Here is an 18,951-nt window from a genome sequence, read left to right on the forward strand (position 1 = left end):
AAAGTAAAACAAGTCTGTAAGAAGACACCAAGGACATCAAGACCTAAACAAACAAAAATTTGTCAACAGAAGAAACTTATCAGCAAACTGTGAAGACATTAAACTGTTGTAACTTATATTCCTAATGAGTGAACTTTACTCATTAACGTATCATTGTAATACTAAAACATCCCTGAGCTGAGTAGCCCCTTACCTACAAGACCATCCCTCTCAGAGCCTGTGCTGTGTTGTAGATACTGTTGCTTTAATTGAAGGTGAAGAAGCTGTAAACCAATCAGGTTTACAGGAGGTTGTGCTTAAACTGTAGTTTGGTGATAAGAAATATAATAGGAAATTTCTGGGAGGTGTGCTTGCTTTGTGGGTGACCACATAGCATCCAAACTCACACAACTTTGTTAATAAATCAGTATCTGGGCTCTGTGTTGCATGCCGGGTGAAAGAATCCATTTTTCAAACAACTCCATCTTGCCTTTCCTGTTACAGGCATTACGCAGAACACTCCTCTATTGTTTGAACAGGAACAAAGCAGAACCAGATAATTTTTACCCCTTTACAGACTGCTGTTCACTCCTGGTGGTAATGCCCATTGAAAACAACCCTTTGGAGGTAAAAATCAAGGCATCAAAATACAAGCATTACATTAGCTCTACACTGCTTAGACTATTATCAGATCGCCAAAGGTTTTTAACAAGAGCTGTGTTTAGATTCCCACTTTTTCAGTTGAAGTGGTTTTGTTTGCCGTGCTGCTCTGTATGGCATTTTGTGCTGCAGTCTGAAATTCTGTCTTGTGCCCTCTGCTATTTTAAGCCGTGACTCATACTTGGCCTGTGACCCTCTTTGTGCTGGCACAGCTGATGCAAAGAAGGCCCAGCACAGCAGCACTGCTTGATGCAGGGATTGCCCAGGCACAGAAGGCCTTCCAAGAGAACTGGCAGCTTGCCCGCCTGCAGAGGAGAAAGGAAGCAGTTCTTCCAGCCCAGTAACTCCAGCTGCACTCTCAAGTGCTGGGATGCAGCTACAGCTACCACTCTTTGTCACAAGGGATCGGACAGTTGTCCAGCTCCAGGTTGAGGAATGCATCCAAAACATTTTGTAGTATGTACTTCTGGCACAAGAACAGTTGTGTTGGTTTGGTTTTGTTGCTTTTTGATTTTTTGTGTGTGGGGGGTTGGTGTTTTTTTTTTTTTGAGGACTTTTTAGAAGAGCTATGAGGATAGAAATATATAGACTTAGAGGAAACATATGTCTATACTTAGAGGAAAAGGTAGACGAGTAGAGTATTACAAGTTAAGCAACCACCAGCTGTCTTCTGCAAACTCAGGCTGCTCAAATCCTTTCACAGCATTTCAGAAGGGGTCTGGGAACTGAAATCACTCCAGGTTCCTTGTGCATAGATTGCTGCCTCCTCCTTATATAGACAACAACCTCCCTTACCAAACTGAGAGAAGACTTTTGTCCTCTTTTCTGCCTGGTAAAAATATCCTGACAACATTTACACAAATGAGAACATCAACCAACTGGCGTATGTTTACTATACATATATGTACAGAAATACCTGCACTGAGTAATAGCTGAGTCTGGAATGAGTTTTACACAGTTGTGCTTCTTTTCCTCCATCATGCACAATGATGAAGCTCATATCATAGAAAAATATTGGCATCTTAGTTAAATATATATTGAGTAATATCTCTTACTGAATGGAGAGTTAAGACTTAGCAAAATAAACATTTATATGCTATTGACCCATAATTCCCTTGATGAGCTAACTATATATTATTGTTGTGCTTCTTCCTGGTTATGGAACTTTGTATCATTTATAAGAGAGGCTTGCATGCCTCGAGGCTGGTGTGTGTTTTGCAATTTTAACACTTGGTCTAATGACAGACTGTCTCTTGTCATGTCTAGTTTAAAACAATATAAGCTTTATCATACGCATATAGCATACAAAATAAACCTGCCAAGTAGGTTGTGGCAGTATATACAAAATAAATAGTTCTTTTTTTTCTGGCTTCAGTCCCGTTAGTACTGCAAAAATGTTGTTTCTTCTGCATGTTAAGTCCAGGCTTAGGAAAACAGTCAGTAGATTGGGTCAGCTTCTGCTTCGTTAACATAAGGCTTTAGTCTTTCTCCCACTCAAAGGAGGACTTTGTACTTTACCATGCAGCTGCATTCTTGTAGTCCTTGAGGAATCAAATGCATCCACATCTAGAGAGCCTTCAGTCTGTGCGTTAGGGGGTGACACTGCTTAGTTTTCATCCTGGAGAAACACAGAATCAAGCAGAACAGGCAATAATAACCTATGTGAAGGTAGGAAAGAGCTTGTCACAAAAATATATTTCTTGGGAAAGAAAGTGTTTGAGTAATGTACTTTTGAGAAGCACTGCAAGTTTGGAATGTCTGGCTGATTGTGTATTTTTTTCTTTTCTGCTTTGAAAAACTTGCATTTTCCATTCAGAATTTTGCTGTTTCTTTGCTGTTTTCAGTGAAATTAAGCACTGCCAGTTATTTGGGTGGGTTTTTTTGTTGTTGTTTGTTTTTCACATTTCAGTTGAATAATAAACTGTAGGGATTTTCTGTAAATAAAAAAGGATTGATAACTTTATGAAAACACCTTGTTGGGTGGTTTGTTTTTTTTTTTTCCCCAAAATGTATGTGATTTCAGAGTCTAACTCCTGTTTTCAGAATTAATGGTTTACTCGTAAGTAAATGTGTACCCTAATACATCTGCTCTTAATTTCCAGCTTAATAATTACTTTAAAATCAATAATTTAAAATTAATAATTTATTTTTAGCAGATTGTAGCAAACTGATATGTATGTTACAGACACAGTTAGGAAGAGATGAGATGGATTCTGTTATCTTTCTGTTTATACTTTCCATGCATGCTGTGCTGTCTGTGTATGTTAGGAGTGGTATCAGCCCTGAAGCTGCTTGCTTCAGAAACAGAACTATGATTAATTCAGTGTCAAATGTTCATGTATCAGACAGAAATAAATTAGTATTCTGTCTAAATTTAAAAAAAGAGAGAAATTAGGTAGCAATTAAAACTCTTTCATATACTTCAGAATGTACTGTGATACATTCTTTTCTGCCTTTAGAGAAAACAATAGTTTCTAAGACATGACAGGAATGTTTTTGTGTAGAGAAATGGCAATGTTTAATGCACAAAACATTCCTTGCATCATGCTGTGGACAGCTATATATCCACTGCACAGCAATTGCTACAACATTCATTGCTTCCTTATGTCCTGCCTTCTACTCATAGTATTTGTGGTCATAAAATGGGCCATCCATTCTTGGGCTCATGAGGTATTGGTCTTAAACTTGGCTGAACTGTTCTTACTATCTTCCTGGGTTTGTCCATCTTAACAATTGTGTATGTAGGTATATATATATTTATTTACTTGAGTATGCTTGATTATGTGTTCTTGTTTTCTGCTTGTCCAGTTTGTTTTCCTAACTCATTTAGGAGTGCTCAGTATGTGCAGTTACTATGTCAAAGGTAACTAAAGGTTCTTAATACCTTCACTGAAATGATAGCTTCCCGAGAGACGGACTCCCAGTCAGTTGCCCCTCTGAGTATGTTAGGATTTGTTTGATGGCCATTTGTTTTGTATAAAAAATGCACATCCTGTGTCTAAAAATTTACATTTATTTTGAAAATGTCTGAAACGTGCATTTAAAACAAGGATTCCTGCCTGCACTTTGTAGATAAACCTGCAATTCTAATTCCATCCGACAAAGTGTTTTGGAAGCTTAAAGACTATTGGCTTGTTGTTGCTGTGCTGTGTCATCTTTAACTTATATTCTCAGGCAATGGTGTATAAATGCATTTGTGTTAGACTGGTTTGAGCTATCAAAACCAAAGATAATCATGTTCCAGTGTTATTTGCTTAGCAGGTACTTGCTTCTTATTTGTTTACTCTGTAAATAATATTCCAAATACTTGTAGCAAACACCATTGAATGTAGCTTTGGATTCATTAATTACTTCATAGTCTTCATAGAATGTGTAATTTTTAAATCTTGAAGCACTATATAAATGATTTTTTTTTTTCAAGGTAAATTTGCAGCTGTAACCTCAATTTTAAGGGATGTGACTCACATAGTATTTAACCAGGGAAAAAATTCAGAAGGTGACATGTAGATTTTTCTTGTAACCTTTCACCTCTGAAGCACTAAGAATCACTATTCACAGGACAACCTTTTATTCTGATGCACAAAAATTGCAGATTCCGGGATTTAATTAACAGCAGTGGCCATCGTTAAAAACAGCTTGCATTATGAATTATACCCTGGATTGTGCTGTACATGGCATCCTTTTTTTGGATAGCTTCATTAGCTTGTGGTCCCTTCCAACCCTGACTGATTCTGTGATTCTGTGCGGCCTTCCATGTTGATCAACCTAGGGAAAAGAAGACAAATCATTAACGACTTGTTGGCAGCACACGAATGCCCCAGAAACGAGAGGCTGAGGAGAAGCGTTAGGCAGCGTGATGCCGCACTGCCACCTAGTGGCAGTCGGCGGACTGCGGAGAGCCGTTGTCTCCCTCAATTAAATGGCCAAGAGAACACCAGTGAGGGACCCTCAGAGCCACGTTTCCTGTTTATTGCCTCAGAGACCCCAGAGCTAGCCTCGGGGCTTCCTTCCACCGAGCCTTTTGCAGAGCTTGCATCCAGAGTAGAACTGAGGTAAGATTTTAATATGCTTCAGAGGCACAGTGCTGCGCTGACTCCCTTGACTTTCCTCATAGTAGTTCTCTGCATCTGAAACAGTTACAGTGGTTACTTACATTAAATACTTATAAATAAGAAAACATTTATAATATTTAGATAATATAATTTAGAAAATATAAAATTACAGTGTAATTTACCTGCCATTAATGCAGCAGGTAGAAATAAAAAGTCCTTAAGCACCCCAAAGCTGGATAACTATCTGTGCAAAGAAGGGCCTTGACAGAAGGCACAGTGTGTGTGGCAAGTAGAAATACTGTTTTGCCAGTACTTCATTCAGGTAGCCAAGTCCAAACTCTATTTAACATTTAGGAAGTTTACTCATGTAGGTGCCTAAGTAACACTGGACCCCAGAGTTCTTGGAGATTGCCTTCCCAACTATTCCCACGTTCTCAGGAAAGTAAAGTCCTCCATGAAGCTTTTTTTTTTAATTATTATTTTATTTTTTCATTTGCTGTAAAAAATGATAACATTTACCAATAGCAATGGAGTTAATATTAAAGCTCTAAAAAGTTCATGTCCTCTGCTGCCACAAATAACAAATTGGCTGAGTATTATGAGAAACCTTGGTGTGTTTGCTTAGGCTCACTTGTAGTGCAAATAGTCATAAAGATTAAGATGGTTTTTTTTTTTTGCTTTGGTTTTGATTTTTATGAAACAAACAAACTGAAATATTGCACTCAGTATGAAGAAATATATGTTCTGTTAGCATTGGGTTGACAGATTTTTGCATCTAAAAATGCCATAACCCCTATTTAAATGTAACCTTCAGCCACAAAACTGGGAATTATTACAATAAAGTAATCTGAAACCCTTTTAGATTTTTATGTAATTATACTGATTTCCCACAGTTAAGATAACGAATAAGCTTCTAATAATAAGCTCTCGGTGTTCCTTCTGACACAGTGAAGGGATTGTCTATAAAACTTTTGAACTGAAAAAAATGAACTGAAGGAAAACTTTGAGACATGGTGTTTCATAATAAGACAAGTTCTTCAGCTGAATTAATTGGAGGAGTGGCACCTTTGTAATAGACCTCCTGATCACATGCCCTCCTGCAAGGTGCAAATTAAAAGAAAAAACAAACGGAACTGTCACAACAGAACCATCTCCCATTACCTTGGTCTTTTCCAATTATCAACCTTTCCAGAAGCAGTTATCCCATTACTGAACTGTAAATGTACTTGAGAACTTTTTGGTTTTATGAATCAAAGCTGAACTTTGAAAAAGGTAACATTTGAGAAACTTTCACTTGAAAACATTAGTATTACAAAAAGTGTATGTTATGGATTGAATTAGATCCTCCTCCAACCATTTATCTTCCAGTAAATCTGCCCCAAAGAACAAATCCACCACACTCGGAATTTGGGCGTAAGAATGGAATTGTATTTACAAAAGAAACTAAATGTAACAGTACGAAATGCAATAAACTAAACATATACAGAATGTATTTACACATATATACACAGCATAACAGCAGCACAGGACCCCCTTGTACCTTTGATTCAGCTCTTTGTCCCTTCTTGGGGCCTTCTGTCCCCAAGACAGTTACACAAACCACACGCTCCCTCTTGACACCCGCACGGTACCTTTAGCGAAGTAACAGAAACAGTAACAGAGAAAGCCCAAGGTCAGAGGGAGTACAGCCTGAAAATCAAAGCAGGGCGAGCAGCCCAGAGTGAGCAGGCAAAAAGAGTAGCATGAACAAACTCTGCTGCAGGATGCAATGTTTTCAATACTCCAATGGAATGATTTTAACAAGCCAATTGTTATTATTCTTCAGACCAGTTGAATTAGATGGACTTATCGTTATTATAATGTAAACTCTGACCAGTCTGCCCCCTTGAACTGTCTGAAACCTCGAGAAAATTCTGTTTACAACTAAAATTTAGTTTCAAACTGTAACAGTGTATCACAGGCGTAAACCATGTTGCCGTTTATGTGGATCTATGCATGCATATAATTTAAATGCCTTGCACAATGTATTTTCTATTGCATATTTATACTGCTGTATAACAATACACAAAATATAAAAATAGAATATTGTGTTTATATACATATTACTTGAATCCAGATCTTCCTGAGAGGCGATTAAATGCTGGTAAGATTTATGTGTCTATTTAACCAGAGTTTGGCTTATCTGCTAGTATTTTGGAACATGGAAATTTTGAATTTTCTTCTATAATCAAAAAGAATAAAATTAAGAGCATGAACCTTATTTTAGTATTGTAACAGAACATAGTCATTTAGATAGACATTTCTGCACATGTTGTTTTCATTTTCTTGATAGAAGACAGCTTGCTGAAGTGACAGCTTGCCAATGACACTGTTATTCAAGATAGTCAGAACAGAGATGACCAAAAAACTGCAGAATGGCATTATGGAATTGAGTAACTGGCAAATACAGCAGTCAATGAAATTCAATGTAGTTAGATTTTTTTAAAAAATAGAAAAAAAAAATCACATATTGAATAACAGACTTTGAACCAATCATCATTCAAGAATAAGATCTCAGAGTTTTGATAGACATTTCCATGAGAATGTTTAGCAGTTGTTAAAAAGGTAAATCAAATGGCATACAGTTCACAAAAAAAGGCAGAAAGATGGAACAGCTTTCGTGTAACGGATGGATAAGCAGGCTTAGGGGAGAGAACTGAAGGGGGATGTGTCTAGCAGTGGCCTAGACACTATTTGTTGTCTCTTCCAGTACAAGGACTGGGGGGCATCAAATGAAGCTATAGGAGTCAGGTTCAAGAGGAAAAAACACCAAACCAACCAAAAAAACCCCAAACAAACAAAAAAACTGAGAGCGTTCTTCAGACAATGTCTATTTGAGCTCTAGAAGTACTTGCCAAAGCATATTGTAGACAATGAAAGTTTAAACAGGTCAGTGTGAGACTGAACACGTTTATGCACAAGAGGTCAGCTTTATTTCCTTATCCTTGTTGAAAGATTTCCTAATTCATCGTTTTCTGTGTTCTGCCTTTCTTTCTTTTATTGGACCATGACATTGCCCTTAAGACATTTTCTTAAGTGCCTGTCGTGGTTTAACCCTAGCCAGCAACTAAGCACGACACATCCACTTGCTCACTTCTGCCTTCTGCAGTGAGATGGGGAGGGGAATTAGAAAAAAAAGGAAAACTTGTGGCTTGAGAGAATAACAGTCTAATAACTAAAATAAAATAAACCAAATAATAATAATAGCAATGAAAAGGAATATAAAAAGAAAGAGAGAGAAATAAAACCCAAGAAAAGACAAGTGATGTACAGTGCAATCGCTCTCCTCCTGCTGACCAATGTCCTAGCAGCAAAAACCCTCCAGCCACTTCCTCCAACCTAGATATACTGGGATGGTGTTCTATGGTATGCAATATCCCTTTGGCTAATTTGGATCAGCTGTCGTGGCCATGCTCCCTCCCAGCTTCTTGTGCACCTGCTTGCTGGCAGAGCATGGGAAACGGAAAATCCTCAACTTAGAATAAGCACTACTTAGCAACAACTAAAACATCAGTCTGTTATCAACGTTATTCTCACACTAAATCCAAAACACAGCACTGTACCAGCTGTCAGGAAAAAAAAATTGATTGTATCCCATCTGAAACTCGGCCAGTGCCATGCAGTTTATTTCCACACAGAAGACTGATAGAATGGCATGGAAAATAAATAATTCTCTCTTTAATTATCCTAATTTCTAATAGCTCCATCATACTCCTTGGAAAAAAATGCTACTCTAAGACAGCTATGAGACCTTGATTGCAAGGAATGTGTCCTTAACTCTATAAATGTTTGCCCAGAAGTCAGCAGAGGATACTATTAGCATAAATAAAAATGTGCCAATATTTGCAAGAATATAATTCTAGAGAGGCCTCTGACAAACTTAACAGCATACCTTATGCATAATTAATAGGAGTTGTAATCTATATAATATGTGAAATTATTGTTGTATATCAGTTTTTATGGTGTAATCCTGCTAATTTTCTTCCCTGGTTACTAAGTTCTTCTCTTACCTTCCTCAGGATCTGATTAATATCTTTATCAACTATCTGGATGAGGGGATTGAGTGCACCCTCACTTAAGTTTGCAGACAACACCAAGCTGGGTGGGAGTGTTGATCTGCTTGAGGCTAGGAAGGCTCTGCAGAGGAATCTGGATAGGCTGGATTGATGGGCTGAGGCCAGTGGTATAAGGTTCAACAAGGCCATAAGCCAGGTCCTGCGCTTGGGACACAAGAACCCCATGCAATGATACAGGCCTGGGGAAGAGTGGCTGGAAAGCTGCCTGGTGGGAAAGGATCTGGGGGTGCTGGTCAACAGCCACCTGAGTATAAGCCACTAGTGTGCAAGGTGGCCAAGAAGGCCTGTATCAGGAATAGTGTGGACAGAACTAGGGAAGTGATTGGGCTGCACCTTCAGTACTGTGTTCAGATTTAGACCCCTCACTACAGGGACATCGAGGTGCTACAGTATGTTCAGAGAAGGGCAACAAAGCTGTTGAAGGGTCTAGAACACAAATTCCATGAGAAATGGCTTAAGGGAAAAGAAGGCTGAGGGGAGATCTTACCACTTTCCACAACTACCCAGAAGGACATTGTAGTGAGGGAGGTGGCAGGTCAGTCTGTTTTCCCAAGTAACAAGTGGTAGGACAGGAGGAAATGGCCTCAAGTTCCACCAGGTGAGATTTAGGTTAGAGATTAGGGAAAATTTCTTTACAGAAAGCACTCACTGGAAAAGGCTGCCCAGAGAAGTGGTGGAGTCACCATCCCTGGAAGTATTTAAAACAGTGTGGATATGATGCTGAAGGACATAGTTTAGTGGTAGACTTGGCTGTGGTGGGTTAACAGTTGCACTCATGATCTTAAAGGTCTTTTCAACCTAAACGATTTCATATTATTCTACGAAGGAAAGCACTCCCCAGCCCACCTGCAGAAGCACATTCCCCTTCCCCCATCTTCCGTGGGTATGGATCCCCTTAGCCTACCCCTCCCCTCCTGGCTCCCGTCCTCCCGCCAGAGGCCCACGGGGCGTGGCTCCGCCGGCGGGATTGGAGCAGCGTGGCCTGCCATTGGCTCGGCGAGCGGCCGGCGGCGCACGTGACTTCAACCCCGCCCTCTGCGCTGATTCTAGCCTCGCGGCGGGCGGCGGCTGCTGAGGTGATTGTTGCGGCTGTTGGGTGGGAGCTGCGGCTGGGGGTGAGTGAAGGCGAGCGGGCGGCGGCGTTCAGGAAACGGGACGGAGGCGCTTCGTTTCGCTTGTGCTCTTGGGGAAGAGGGGCCGTGGCCTTTCATGGCCGCGTTTGTGTCTTGGCGGGTTCCTGTGTCGCTCCCCATTGGCGGCGTCGGCGAGCGGGGAGGAGCGCTGCGGGCTCTGCTGGCGGGAGCGGCAACTGCTGCCCCCCTACCCCGACCCCGCCATCTTAGGTGTGCGCCTGTGGCACCCGGGCTCCCTATCCACGTGGAAAGGCTTAATAGGGCTGTGATCAGTGGTGGCGTCTGTGCAGGGTTCGTGTGGCAGCAGCAGTGTCAGCGACACGCGGTGGTTCGCAGAACTCTGCGATCGCAGCCTCTCCTGAGGACAAACCTCTCATGAGATCAAGCCTCATGAGGGGCTCTGCTGCTGACCACCTGGATTTTTAATGCTGTTACGAAAGTCGATTAACTGAAGTAATATTGGGTAGTTAATGTTCCTGAACTTGATTTGCATTTGGATGTTACTAGTGTAACTAATGCTTTCCTTTTTTTTTTTTTTTTTTTTTTTTGTAGAAATCCTATGAATTCCAAAATGAAACAGAAACTAAATGCAGAAAAATCATCAGGATCTTTGCAGGTATGGGCTTTAAAATATTTGAGCTAGACTATGGGAACAGATAAAGGATAGTAAATTGGAAATTTGTCGAGTATGTTTGGCACGCAGTTTGCGTTGTTCTGAGGTTTATGCCAATGGTCCCTCTCTGTGATACTGAGGGAAGACAATGGGATCTTTTGCAATGTGCTTCCACCTGGCTTGTGTCCTGTTGGCTTGAGTAACCTCCTGGCAGACGTTTTTTGTGGCTTGGGAACGCTCTGTCCTCGAGCACATGTGCTATGATTGCTTTTTTCTTACTGGTGAGCAAGTTCCTTTTTTAGTTTTGACTCTGAGCTTGCTGTCTTTCCATGTGAGTTTTGTTTGTTTGTTGTTTTTTGTTTGTTTGTTTTTTTAAGTGTTTGCTACTTGCCTCAGTTCAATTATTGAATCAGCTTGGCTGCTAAGGAATTGTGCAGGATGGATTCTGTACTCTGCCCTTTATGGAGGTGAATTTACTGAGAGTGATACTTGTTTTGACTTGAGCATGCTTAATTTAATTGAAGTATTCATTCTGGCAGCTCTGTTTATAAAGGAACTCTAGTTGCCTTGGATTTGTTGGAAATTCATAAAGGAATTAGATTGAGAGGTGTCTGATAAGTTAATGGTTTTATGTGTTCCAGTCTTGTTGTAAAACATTTGTTAAATCTTTTAATGCAGGCCACCTTAGTCAGAATTTACAAATACCATACAAAAAGGAGGCTAATAGCCTTCTGTGATGAGTTACAGAGTGATTGGAATTTACCACAATTACAGAAATAAATTGGTAAATCCTATTTACACGCGGTAATCTTGTCCTATAGTGACTCTATGGTATCAGTTCCTAGGTGTGACTTTTCGGACATTCAATGGGTTAACTCAAGCACTACTCAATAATTCTTTGGCAGAGTATACTTAACTCTAACCTTCAATGGCAGCAAGCAGTGTCAGACCCACGGTGTGATTCTTGTTCCCACAGCAGTTAGTGTTTGTCCTGTAGTTGAACAGTAGGATAATTGGTGGCAGAAACTACCGTGGGAAAGGCGAGCTCTTGTCCTGTGAAGTACGGTGTGAATCGGTTAACTTTCTCACGCTGGTGTGGCATTGTATTCTGGCGATTCTTGTTTGGTTGTCTGCCATTGTTTGCTATTCCGCGGTGGCGGTGTGACCAACCCAGTCAGAAAGCTTTAAGGCAGGAAATAGGTATTTATGTGTGACAGGAGAGGTGATAAACATGCTGTTTATAAAAACAATAGCCTGTCCAGATCGAAGTGAGGAAGCTTTAGATCCCATTTTGATTCATAATCAAGCAACGCATAGATTTAAAGGAAGACCACTTGAGGGTGTGTTCACAGTTAAGAAAAACAGGTACTGCCTCAAGTGGTGTGTGATTTTACCACATAAACTTGGAATTGCAACCACTTCTGCCTCTGTCCCCCAAAGTCTAATGCTGCTGTTGCCAAATACAATGTAGGGAGCCTCAGTTGAAGTTTGCATGTGTAACCACACTGTAACTGGCCTCGAAATGTCAGACTGTTTCTGCAATAAGAAATTGGTAACGTTCTTATGCTGGTGAGACCTGATTTTCATGCTGTAGGACCTGTTCAGGTTCCTCTGTGAAAAGTAAGGGTTTTCAGAGAGGCAGGGACTAAGCATAGCTTCATTTGTAGCAATCATTGCTACAAATAATCAGATCTCCTTCTTTATGCGAATCTTGACGTCAGAGTAAAATCTTTTTGCCTTGAAAAGGTGAACCATGAGTTACCTTAATGGGAAGCTGACAGATTCCCATGTTTCAATTCATGTGAAGAGTGGCAACTATCTGAAGCTGTATTTGTCTTTTTAGAAGTACATCACAGACACCACATGCAGTACTACAAGACAGACTCTTAAAATGATTCAGCCGTCGGCAACAGGTTGCCTGGTTGGCAGACGTAATGAGGTATGAATTAAAAGATAATCTGTAGCTGTGTAATTTTCTCTGCTCTGTGAAATGGTTTTGGGCTTGTAATTGAAAGTCAGTATATCTGAAAAAAAAACACAACAGTTTATTTGGAAAAATAAAGCTGCTTATTTTTAGTAATAAAGTATTAAAAGCTAGCAATTTCTGAGTACTTCAGGAAAACATTTGAGATTTTTCTTTTGTGCATATCAAGGAAGGCATTTGTGAATTAAAACTGTAATGTGAAGAAAGAGTTTATAAATACTTGCTTGCAGCTTTCAGCTTAAAAAAAAAAATCAATGTTGCTGTGAAGTTAAACCTGCCTGTATTTTGTGCAGAAGAAATCTTCAATCAAAAGTACACTCAGTAAGTTGACCTCAAAGTCTTGTAAAGCTGAGGTGTTTGTGGACAAGGAGCAAGAAAATGATACTATGAATGATGCCATTCAAGCTGCAGATCTCATGACAAAAGGTATATGGTAATTCTTGCACTTATTTCAGTGGGAACACAATATATATCTTGAGCTATACTTCCTATCCCAATTATATAAGGGCTTTGTGGGTGTTTCTTTTTGTTGTTTTTCTGGGTTTTTTTTGGGGGTTTTTTTGTGGGTTTTATTTTTTGTCTCTTTTTTTTTTTTACTTTATTTTTGTTGGGTTTTGGGTATTTTTTTGTTTGTAATGCGTATCAGGAATTAATGATACTTACTCTCTATAGAAAATACAAGATAGATATCTAATGTTTAAGCATGTGTTTATGGTAACTACTAACCGAGAACCATTGTGTTCAGTAGTGTTAAGAAGTCCTGCAATTTGACTTGGTTATGAGCTTTCAAGTGACTAAAAGTTGAAAAGAAAGCCTGATTTACCTTAGTGGGCTTAATGGTGCTGAGAAATTGCACACAGTGCAATATAGACAATGACTTGGGAATAAGACTTCTGTCTTCCACAAAGTACACATTAAGACTGACGCTTGCAGATGTGACCATCTTGCAAAGCCTGGTGCCATGCCTGAGGCAGCTTCTTGAGGACTTAGCCTGTATATCTCCATTAATCCAGTGTGGGATCTCTGTTTTCTGTAAGCTTATGTCTCTGGTTGTAAATTGACAACTAATGCTGTGGAAAACACTATATGGAGTGGGTTCTTACCACAGTTTATAGAAGATTTGTGTACAAGTTAGATATCTTAAGGCAATCTCAAGAATTCAGTCTTAGCACAGACTTACTGTAGCTTCTTACTTCAGGAAGTCCTTCATCTCAGTATTGGAAAGAAGTGGCTGAAGAAAGGAGAAAGGCTCTGTATGAAGTACTTCAAGAAAATGAAAAGGTATCTAGTGAAAAATAACAATCTTCTTTACCACTGATTATTATCTTCCTGTTTTAACATTTTGTTATTTGAACTCAGTTGCACAAAGAAATTGAACAGAAAGATGGTGAAATTGCCCGCCTAAAGGAAGAAAATGAAGAGCTGATGTCCATTGCTGAACATGTGCATTATATGACCAGCATGATTGAGGTACTTAAAGGAGTTTAAGTTAATATTGTAGAATGGTGCTTTCTCACTTTTCAAAAGATATTTCTAATGAATCAGGACTTTTGTGTGCTTTCACCTCTTACTGTCTGACCTATTTCTTGTGGGATTGCTCTAATCCAGTGGCACAAAGCCCTTTCTAGGGGATATTTTTCCACCTTAGAACCCACAGGAATAATGAGAAGGTACTAAGAGCAGTGTTTTCTGAAGGAGAGATTTAACCTATTTTCTTAACCTGTTTGCCTGCTAGAGAGGAAGGAGGGAAAGTGTTCATCTACACTTTTCTGACATGACTTAAATTGAAATACTTAACAGGTTGGGTGAGACTGCTAGCTAAATGGCCGGCTCATGTTAACTGTTCTTTGAGGAACTAGACTTGAGAAACAGATACAATGCTGCAGCATGAGGGAGAAGGGAACACCTGTGCTCTTTAAATCAAGGTTTCACCAAGGGATTGCAAGTGTCCTGATCCAAAAGGGGGGGCTAATGCCAAGTATGTAGGGTTCAGACACATCTAAATTTAAAAACTGCTTCCTTCAAGAAATCCTTTGAGGGCAGATAGTTGTATCACTGATTCCATTACTCCTCTAGTAGAAGGAGGTTGTCTGCAACAGTGTCTGAAGCTATGATAATTATTTAGCCCTATGGGACCTTGAAGCTAAAATGATCTGCTAGGTTGTTTTTGTACAGATCGGGCTCTCAACCAGCGTGTGAAACTGGGTGCCTGACAAATTTTGATTGTGATGAGACTGGGGAGGTAGAAACAAAATGGAAGATTACTGCAAGCAATTTGATTTGATTATTTAAGAAGTAACAGCTACCAGGTTAATTTTCAATTAGTGCAGTTGTTTGGGTGAGTCTTGAAAGCCTCCATGAATATACTTGAATTTTATTTTTGTATTCAAGGAATGTGATAACCCCGCAGGCAGAAATTAAATTAATTAAGGACTAAGAACTAACATAGGTGGAAGCTTCTCTACAGTTTCTCAACAGTTAAGTTCACTAAGTTGTAAGCTGCTCACTTCTGAGGCTTTAATTAGCCTTAAGTGTACATCAAACAGCCAGAAGCCTCAAAAGCAACATCTAACAGTCCTGTTTTTCTTCCTGAGATCAGGCTGGGTGAGGAACTTTTAGTTTGATCATAAAATGCTAGCATCCTCAGGGTCTTTGAGTTCATCTAGACTTAATATAGCTTCATTAGCTCTAATAAAGCTTAATCTGTATAGTAATCTTTTGAAAATTAGAGTACTGTAGTAATACTTCATTTGGAAAGCTGTTTGCCATATTTTTGGTTGTCTAAGACAAAAACCTGTCCTACTGAAGGACCTAAGGAATACTTAACATAATGTGGTCTGTGAGTTGGAGGTAGCAATTTAAGTTGAACTCAAGTGTGTAAGATTTTTGTGATTGAGGAATGTTTTAACTATAACCATTTCCAGATGGAGATAGTTTGCTTAATTGAATATGCATAGTCTTATTTCACTACCTGTTAAGTGGAAAAAATAAGCTGAGTGTCTTCTGTTTCTTTCTAGAGGTTAACCAGGCAAGCACCTGACAATCTTGAGACACTGGAGAGTTGGGCTCTAGAGGAAGCCAAAGAAGGAAATGAAGAGCTCAGCTGTGGAAATGATGGAGACAGCACTTCTGAAGAAAGACCATCACAAGTATCATGTGTCTTAAAGGAGAGTATATCAGACCTTGCTTCAAAGGAGGCAAATCTGCAACTGGAATGACAACCTTTAAGCAGGCTTCTGTATGTGGCTTTTAATTGCAGACTGCCTCTTTAAAGGATATACTGAAACTTCTCAGGTGTAGAAACTCTTGCAGAAGCATTACAGATGTTGGTTTTTAACTGGAATGATGTAGCAGTGGGAGTAGCTGGATACTGCATAGAAAACTTACTACAGGCTGCATTTAGTTGCTTGTGTAAAATGCAAATACTGTGTATTTCAAAGTGTGTATGTATCTTTATCAGTTGCTCTCACATGATTTGTGAAAATTGATAAATAAATCCTTGCTTTCCCAAAGCAGCCTCTTAATAGAGTGAGGAATAGCTGTTTCTAAGCTTGTAAGCCAGTTGTGACTGCTGTAGATGGGAGTTTTCAAGTTTTCCTAGGGAGTGCCTGGGTAGTTAACTCCTTAGATGTGTGGAGTACTGGAGAACAGGGTGGTTTTAATGGATAGGGAAAGTAAAATGAAACTTGTGTGTTGTTGGTGAGGCTTCAGAAGGTCAAGAATGATGGATAGTAATAGTTAGATTAATGCTTTTTGCCTCTGTCTTAAAGGAGCTTTTTTCCAAGACACAGATGAGAACTTATATAGAAAGTGTTAGACTCTCAGAAGTACATTTATTGGCCTGCAAAGAAAAGATGGGTGTTCTTGTTGCTAATACCAGATGAACTGGAAGTTAGATGGAGACAAAGCAGCCTGCACTTCACAGCTTTTCTGAAAGGAAACTTGACTTTTGTTTTTAGACTACTGCTCTAGTCTTTAAGAGATGAGGCACCTTGTTACCAAAACAATGATGTTCTGAGGACTTTGAGAGAGTAAAAAGTGGTCTTTAAACTTTCAGCATCTTATCTGGCATCCATGTGAGGAGGGGTGGGGTGGGAAATGCTTGCTGTTGAAAGGAGCAAGGTAGAAGGTGGGTAGAATTTGAATACAGGTTTTCCAGTCCTGGATGAGCTTAGCCATTGTTCTGTAAGTAAGGATCTTCCAAAGATAGGCTTTAAAAGATTGTGGCCTCTTCACAATATCTTGTGAAGAGGTTAAAGCTGTGTGGCTCTCAGGAGGCAGAAGCAATCAGGGATTTCTAGTTAGTGATTCTATCAGGTCTTGCCAAAATGGGTGCTCTGTGGTATGTCTTCACACCTGTGGAGCTATATGATTGGCACCTTTAGATTCCTTTCATATCTTCTCCCTGTGTCAGCAGCTTGGTTTCAAAACTGATTTTGGCTGTGACATTCTGTGACAGAGCCATTTTAGGAAGTCATTCCTTCTGGCTTCTATTCACCTTGAATCTGGTAACTGCAAGTTGAGGCATTATTGGGAACTTCATAAACAAAAGACTACACATTCCTATTTGTACTCTAGAGGGTGGTTAGCCCTAATCCTTTCCATCGCAGTGCAGAAATGGTTACAAAGGTGTGTCCTTTAACTTGCACTGATGCTGTTTAAGTTAAAAAAAACACCAACAGCTAGGTGCTGGGTAACTGCTTTGTAGAGTAGCCTTGGTTTTCTGTTTGAAAGCAATAGGTTTAAGCTACTTGGCAGTATTTTCTATCTCAGATTCTAAGCAATTTTCGTGTCACAGTGGTTCAACAATAGTAAGGAAATGCATAAAATTAGACTTCTAATAATCTTCATGCAGTGCCATTTAGTGTAAGCTATTCATGGTTAACAGTCAAGTTATTTTCAGAGGTGACTTTAAACATCAGGAGTATTTTGCTTTTGCAGAGACTTGTAGAAGGGAAGGAAGCACACTTGTATAACTAGCTGGCTAGGCAGACCAGTCCAGCTGACACAGCAAGTGCCACTTTGCCATTTCTCCTCTTGCTCTGTGAACTGCTGTTAAGTGTTGGTGTTAGAAGAACTCAGTAACTACCAAGTCCAGAACTCGCATGCATTTGTCTGCATCAGGCTCTTCCTTATTTTCATCAAGATGGGCCAAAATTGCTTATTAGATTTAAGTCTTGTGCTTTTTCTTGAATTATTTAAATAATAAAGACAAGATTATCTCTTGAGAGGCTGCATCCTTCTGATGAAATGAGTTGTCTACAAAATAAATCATGCGTGTTTTTTATGTAGGCTAGTGAAGGTGTTAACAGCATTTGTCTCACCTCTAATAACTTTTTACATCAAAAAGCTATGCCACTTAGTCATACATACACCTGTACCTAAAGTCTTCAAATCAAGGCTACTGTGGTCTTACTAACTTCAGTTCATTAGCAGAGAGAACAGTTTGCTGTGTAAACTCTTGGAAAAACAACATACTGTAGGAGAAGATCATATGAGAACTGAGTTGTGGCCTATGAACCATATACATGATCTGTCATGGATGTACTGGACCTTAATCAGACAATCTCCCTACACCTTTTATATCAGAAATATTAATGTATGAAAGTGTTGTCAGTTTTATGGTGTCGCATTAATCATTGTTTAAAAATGTTGTTGAAGGGTCAAGTTTCATTTATTGTCCTGAAAATGCCTGGGGTTTTTGTTGTTTTAAAGCATGCATGCACTTAGAAATGTGTTATAGTAACTCTAGGAAGTTTCTCTGCACATGAGAAAGGCTTGTCAAATGTGTAGAAATTATGCAGATTTATGTAATCAGTTGTCTTAACCATCTGACCTTTTATTTTTATCAGGAAACCTTTGTTTACCAATGAAACACAACTACATATGTGCTGAAAATCAACATCCCAAAAGAGAACTTTAATTATTCAGCCACATTGCAGAGAATATTCTGTCTAGCAGAATTAAATTACCAGTTCTTAAATGTAACTAGAGTGTGATTCTTTCCAAGAAGTCAGAAATGCTTTTGCCAACGAACTTGACCAGCATGGCAGCTCCAGTTCACTGCAGAGGCTGTGGCCAGTCTCATCTTCCACTGAAGTATTCTAAGGCTGCTCAGGAGTGGAATCTATCCACTGCTTTCTGGCACTTCTCACATAAAATGTGTGTCCTAACAGGACAATGTCAGACATATAAGACTGAAGTGTGGGGAGAAAGGCAGTGTGCAGGTGTCAGATGTTGTGAGATGGAACTGCTATGCAAAGACTAACAGAGGTGAGCAGAGTGAGGTAGGTGGATGGTTTGTGGGGAAGAACTTTTAATTGGTTTAGCGAAAAGAACAATTTTTAGTGTAAACACTCGTGCTTCAGACTCTGAAGTGAATTAGCCCATAACTACTGGCTGGGCTGCTGAAACT

General features: G+C 39.5%; 1 protein-coding gene across 1 annotated transcript; it reads left to right on the forward strand.

The window, feature by feature from the left end:
• The first annotated feature begins 9,888 nt into the window (after positions 1-9,888).
• GMNN (geminin DNA replication inhibitor) lies at positions 9,889-18,498 on the forward strand. The gene is made up of 7 exons (XM_054381647.1): positions 9,889-9,921; positions 10,492-10,555; positions 12,396-12,491; positions 12,830-12,962; positions 13,735-13,817; positions 13,896-14,006; positions 15,554-18,498. The coding sequence occupies exons 2-7, from the start codon at positions 10,499-10,501 to the stop codon at positions 15,752-15,754; spliced, it is 681 nt and encodes a 226-aa protein (XP_054237622.1). The 5' UTR covers positions 9,889-9,921; positions 10,492-10,498; the 3' UTR covers positions 15,755-18,498.
• Positions 18,499-18,951: the final 453 nt, after the last annotated feature.

This window comes from Indicator indicator, chromosome 6 (genome assembly GCF_027791375.1).
Source record: "Indicator indicator isolate 239-I01 chromosome 6, UM_Iind_1.1, whole genome shotgun sequence".
NCBI classification, from domain to species: domain Eukaryota; kingdom Metazoa; phylum Chordata; class Aves; order Piciformes; family Indicatoridae; genus Indicator; species Indicator indicator.